At 52.2% G+C, this 6,226-nt stretch overlaps 1 protein-coding gene across 1 annotated transcript; it reads right to left on the reverse strand.

The window, feature by feature from the left end:
- Positions 1–391: 391 nt before the first annotated feature.
- On the reverse strand, positions 392–5,058 carry MMGT1 (membrane magnesium transporter 1). Its single transcript, XM_034064334.1, has 4 exons — positions 4,941–5,058; positions 4,472–4,524; positions 3,407–3,510; positions 392–2,532 (listed from the first exon to the last, which is right to left on the reverse strand). The coding sequence occupies exons 1-4, from the start codon at positions 5,020–5,022 to the stop codon at positions 2,370–2,372; spliced, it is 402 nt and encodes a 133-aa protein (XP_033920225.1). The 5' UTR covers positions 5,023–5,058; the 3' UTR covers positions 392–2,369.
- Between the last annotated feature and the right edge of the window lie 1,168 nt (positions 5,059–6,226).

The raw sequence follows: 6,226 nt of genomic DNA on the forward strand, positions 1-6,226 counted from the left end.
ACAGACTTTAACCATTTTCAGCCTTATGGGTAGGCTGAGAGCTTCCCCCATTACCTGCTGCAATACCACACCTTGCAGGAGCCTGTCCCCTGCGTTGGCAGGGGATGAGCATGTGCTAGAAAAGCTTTTACTATGCTTAAATGGAAGGCAAAATACGTCAGATTCATTGACTAAGAATCTTAAAGACATGCAGATCCCCAGTAACACTTCCCTCCTAAACGTTTTGCTTCCCTACTTGTAGGAATTTGGTTCCTCTCCCTGATCTTTACCTCCCAATAAGGAACACAATCGCTTCATGAAAGTCCTTGGGGGTATCAAGCACTGAGTCACCAGGGGTTTGCTGCAGCAGGCTCCAGGCTGCTCAGAAATAAACACAACAACTCCCAACCACTTCAAGGGTATCCATTTTTATTGGGCATTGTGAGATCCATAAGAAAAAATAGCTTGTACAGCTCTGTGATAGAACCATTGCTGCTGGAGTGTCAGGTACGTGGCATGAGAAGAGACTTAATGCAGCTAACAGGACCTGTGCTGAGGTGCAGGGGATGTTCTCCACTCGCCCTGTCCCACAGCAACAGGTCCACCCAGCCTTACAGTACCACAAATGGGGCTTCTTAGACATGAAGGGTGAGCCCTGCCCCAAGAGACCCTTTGCCAACAGCTCCTGCCAACCTCAGCATCAGCCTGGTATGGTGGTACCTGACCTTCTGCTTGCTTCTCCTTCAGCTGATTCCTTCCTCTGTGCCTCCCAAGGTCACCTGGCCAAGGCTCAGCCACTTCCTCCATGCAGTGGCAGCAGCAAGCAGCCCTCTTCCCCAAGGAGAGAGCTGTCTGCAGCAGAGCTCACCTGATACTTGCTGTTTTTGAGGCCTTTGGTGACAGCAGCTGGTTTGTGACAACCAGAACACCTTAGGCAGTAACCAGGCAGCTCAGCCACTTTCAGGTGGCAGAGTAACCCTTTCTAACCAAAGCTAGATGCTCGAGTGACTGTGGAGCAGCAGCTGCAATGTTGCTCTAGCACTGGGGCACCCACTCCATAGGACAGGCAGAGTCAGAACAAGAGGCTTCAGTTTACACAGTGTTTTTGTTAAGCCTTTTGCCATTGACAGTTCTTACCAGGTTAAAAAGCAAAACCAGATGTTAGACAAAAAGCAGCAGGGAGACAGCCTCAGACCAGGCACAATTCTCACTTCCCCATCAGTATCTTGAGCTACCGTCCCTTTGCCATGCCAGGTACGTGGAATGCCAGACCAAGAGAGACTGTAGCATCGATTCAGCCCTAAGGGGAGGTGAGAATTGAGGCGTCAGTCAGAGTTAAGGGCTGTGTTATCTGTCCTACTACATGAAGTCAAGACAGGAAACAACAAAAGGGCTCAGCTGGATAAAGAAATCAGACTGAAAGGCTCTGTTGGCAGAGAAGGGGGTGGCTGAACCACAACTTGATTACCTGTACCAGTGCCAACAACCAGACCTGGCTGCTGGTCCCTACCCCTGGACCACAACCAGAATGGGAATTTCTTATTCATACTTAAATACAGCTCATAGAAGATGACTTGGGATTTGTATCTGGTGCCAACAAAGCATTCAGCTGTCTGATAAACACCCTTGTATTCACCAGAGAGAAGAGCACTACAGTGGGCAATCAAGCCGAGATTATCTTGTGTGTCTATATATCTGTATATATTATGATATATGGTAGATTATCTGCGTGATCAGATGTGAGCTGCCTCCCCCAAATCAACAGCCCCATTCTGAGCAGCTTGGGCAACACAGGCCAGTTTACACTTAACTGAAGGAAGGCAATAAGGAAATAATGTGATAATGGATAGAAAGCCCCCAGACCTTCACACAACTTTCTCAGCATCGTAGAAAGATAAAGATGAAGCAATCTCTTTGCCTTCCCCTGCCCACAGCGTGCAGGGCTCGCAGAGCAGGCGCTGCTGCCCCTTTTCCTGCTGTTCACACAGCATTTCTGAAGGCCTTCCACAAACTGCAGGGCAAGCAGAGAAAACAGCCAGCACTCCACCATTCCCTCTTGTCAAAGAGCATTAAATGCAGTGCAAACCAGCGTGCTGGTTTTGTTTGTTTTAACTGGAGTTAAATCAGCTGCAACTTGATTTAATAGAGGGCAATGGGAAGGTGGGTTTCACAGCATAACTGTCGAGTGATTTACACCGCGTGGCCAATTCACAATGGAGTCGTTCTCATTAATCAGTGTACAAAGGTCATTAGTTTATATATATATACTTTATAAAGTCTGGAAGATCAATATAAATACTGCTCCAGAAATTAAAAAAAAAGTGTTTACATCCCCGACTTGAATATTACATCTCAGTGTCCTGGGTTCACCATCAGCAGCTGGGAAAACCTCAGCGACGCAGAGCTTCCAGCTTCCGGAATTTCAGTGCTGAGCTGGATGACAAAGCATCTTGGTTTGAAGAGGAATTCACTGTGTCTGGGGACTGGAACAATACTCTACCACGATGATTAAATACATAAAAAGATGGATGGTTCCTTAATGTGTCAAACGTCCTGCAAAATAAAGGTAGAAAGGCAATGTTAATAATACTCTTTCAGACTCTTGCTCTCTTTTTATGTTTCCTAAACAAAAGCACAGAGGGAACTACAAAGGCAAGCATGAAGAACTAGTTCTACAATGAAGCTAGATGATCTTAAGGTCCTTTCCAACCCTTCCTATTCTATTCTAAATACTGACTGCAGAGGTTGGACAAGCTTCACCTTCCTTGAGTTCTGGGGCAGGCCCGTGGATTGCTGCCTGCAGCACTGAACGTGCCAGCTTCAAGTTCAGCTGCCCCTTGTGTTAACACCTTGATGCTCTTACTGGCAGCTCTCTCTCCTTCCCTTTCTGGGCCTGAAGCTATGGGGTTCAGGTAAACGCTATGAAATACAACACTGGTAACCTGTTGGCTTCGCATCCTCCCCTGTGTTCTTGGAAACAGCCAGACAGGTCATGTCTGCCCATCCAATTCCAAAATCTCAATTCAAAACCCCTTCTTTTCCTGAAGTCTTTCAGATTCTACCTTGAATTCAGTGTGAGATACAAATAACTCCAACTCTTGTAAAGAAGCAAAGGCAGAGGGAACCAGGCATATTGCCCACAGGTTGAGACCACCTCAGGACAGCCGCTTGTGGCTGCTGATCTTTGACTTCCCATGCAGACATTGCATTCCTCTTCCAACTCTGCACAGCAAAAGTATGGATGAGGGAAAGCAAGGAGCTGATTGAAGCTTTCCTGGTTATCTAACTCTGATATTAAAAGACACAGCTGGCTTTCCCAGGTGTGACTTCACAACATGCATTTAAGAAGCAAAGCTCTTTGAGTGCTCAGTGTGCATGGAGAGCAGCAGCTACATGTGGTTCATGAAGAGAAGAGATGAAAACATACTTATTTTTTAGCTCTGAAGTGGCATCCATGTCTTTAAACTCTCCTGCGATGTGTGCTATCCCATAGCACGTAACTGCAAAGGCTAACAGGGTCTGAAGAACTATCTGTAACAGAGGGAAGCACAACACAACATACTTTAGTCTCTTTTCCTACATTACTTTCTATTATTAACTATTTACCCCCCAAATAGCTCATCTTTCAGTCTTGTGGTTTTCATCTCATGCTTTACAGAGGTGGAAATCCAAGCAGGAATCATGTATTAGGGAAAGCAGTAGGAATACCTGAGTAGAATCTCAGCAGGGAAACTGAGGCACAGGAAGGTGAGATACCCCCACCTATTTAGTGTGGCAAAAGGGTGATGGAGCCAAGAAGAGCTTCAGCTGCCTGACAACTGCTTTGCATTGCACGAGCTGAATGGATGCACAGGGCTCCTCAGTGAACTCCGTAGAACAATCCCCTGGTCCTGTGTACTTAAGGATCTAAATGCTCTCTCTGAGAAGTGAGCTGGCTGCCAGCATATGCTGTGTGGTGCTGGCAGCTGCTGCTCCATCCTAATGCCATGCCCAGTTGTGGGTGTTAGATCCCCTTCCCCTTCTGATTAAGCAAAATGAACAGGCAATAACTGAAATGGGGTTTAAACCCCCAAGAAATGAGAGGAAATGAAAACACAACACTCCCCCCCCTTCCTGAAGCAGGTTGTGCAGGCACACAGCCATGCTGGATGAATGTCAGCCAGCAGACGCCAGAGGAAGGAGGATGTTTATGCTGCAAAGCAGGAGATGGAGGTGAAAGCTCTCTGGGCTAAGTTCAGGGAATTCCTGGACAAGCTGCTTCAGGGGAATGCTAAAAAGGAGAGCGAGGTCTGTAGCTGGGGTTTGTTCTGACAGGCAGAACACACTGCTGGAGGTAGGGATGGAAAACAGGGTTCTTTTTGACAGAGGGAGCTCAAATGAAAGTGCAGTTTAAAACCTGCTTTGCCTTGTATTCATGCTTATCACAAAGCAACTGAGGGAGACTGAACAATCCACCAGGCGCCTTACCAACGTTGTCACAACGGACACTTACATCTATGGGCAACGTTTCGTCTTCCTTTTCTGTTAGCCTCATGTAGGAGCGATCTACAAAACAGAAACACGCACACGTCAAGCGCTCTGTGTAGAGAACACACAGCAGCAACACGGAGCGCGCAGGGACCCGCTGCGGGGCTCCGACACCGGGGCAATGCTCCGATGCCCAACCCCGAACGGCCCCGGCCCCGCTATCAGGAGGGGAACAGCACCGGGGGTGACACATGGAAGTGGTGAAGCCGCGATCGGCCTTCAGGCTGCACTTCCCTTCCCTTTCCCTTTCTCCTTCCCTTTCCGTTCCCGTTCCGGCCGCTGCGGGCCTGCCCGGGCCGACCCCCGCGCTGTGCCGGTGCGCTCCCGGCGGGGCCCAGCTCCGCTCTCCGCACCGCAGGCGCGATGATGGTGCCTCCGCGGCCCGGCCCCGGCAGCTCCCGGCCCGGCCCGGCCCGTGCCCGCCGGTCACTCACGCTGCGCCGCCGAGAAGGCCGCGTGTGCGAGCGCGAAGAGGCCGAGCCCCACCAGCCCCTTCCACACCGAGCCAGCCGCCATAGCCGCCGCCCGCCCCGCCGCCGCCGACAGGGGCGCCCCGCCGGCGCACGCTGATGGCGTCACAAGGGGGTGGGGACAGACCGCGCCCGAGGGGCGTGGCTTGCGCGGCAGGGGGCGTGACCGCCCCACCGTGTTCCCAGATGGGACCGAGGTAATTGAGAAAATCCGGGAATGGTTTGGGTTGGAAGGGACCTTAAAGCTCCTCCAGCTCCAACCCCTGCCATGGGCAGGGACACCTTCCACTGCAGCAGCTGCTCCAAGCCCCTGTGTCCAGCCTGGCCTTGAACACTGCCAGGGATGGGGCAGCCACAGCTTCTCTGGGCACCCTGTGCCAGCGCCTCAGCACCCTCACAGGGAAGAGCTTCTGCCTTATCTCCAACCTGAACTTCCCCTGTTTTCAATTTGAACCTGTTATCCCTTGTCCTATCACTACAGTCCCTAATGAACAGTCCCTCTCCAGCATCCTTGTAGCCCTCTTCAGACACTGGAGCTGCTCTGAGGTCTCCACGAGCTTCTCTTCTTCAGGCTGAACAGCCCCAACTTCCTCAGCCCGTCTCCATACGGGAGCTGCTCCAGCCCCTGAGCATCCTCGTGGCCTCTTCTGGACTTGCTCCATCAAACCCAAGGGGTTGGGATGACCTCTGGAGCCAGGATTATCCCAGGGGGAAGCAGACCAGCAGCGCTGGGCCGGGCTGGTCCTTCCCAGCTGAAAACAGAGCACAGGATCCCAGGGACAATTCCATCCCTCTGCATGCAAGAACAAGGGACACACAGGTCAGGAGCCTGACCCCGGACCAGCGCCAGCCACCCCAGGCCTTCCATGCCCCGAGGTGCACAGATTCGGGCCACAGATGCAATTCCTTGAGGGTATCTCCTACAAATCTCCTTCCAGCTGATCCCTGTGGCGCTAGGCGCAGGTCTCACCCCCTCCCCTAGCGGCACGACCCCCCCTTGTTCACCCGGACCCACCTCGGGGCAGGCAGACGCAAAACTCCCTGCGCTCCGGCCCCCTTCCCCTTTGCATTCCCTTCCCCTGCGCTCTGCCCCCCGCGCAGCCCCTGCCCCTTCGCACCCTCTCCCCATCCTTTCCCCTGCTCCCGTCCCGTCGGCTCCGCTCTCCCGCCCCAACCCCGTCCCTATCCGGGCTCCCGGCAGCGCTGTCCCCGCCCCGCAGCGCCTGCGCCCAGCGCCGCTTCCTGGTGGT

The sequence above is a fragment of the Melopsittacus undulatus genome, chromosome 6, assembly GCF_012275295.1.
Source record: "Melopsittacus undulatus isolate bMelUnd1 chromosome 6, bMelUnd1.mat.Z, whole genome shotgun sequence".
NCBI lineage: Eukaryota > Metazoa > Chordata > Aves > Psittaciformes > Psittaculidae > Melopsittacus > Melopsittacus undulatus.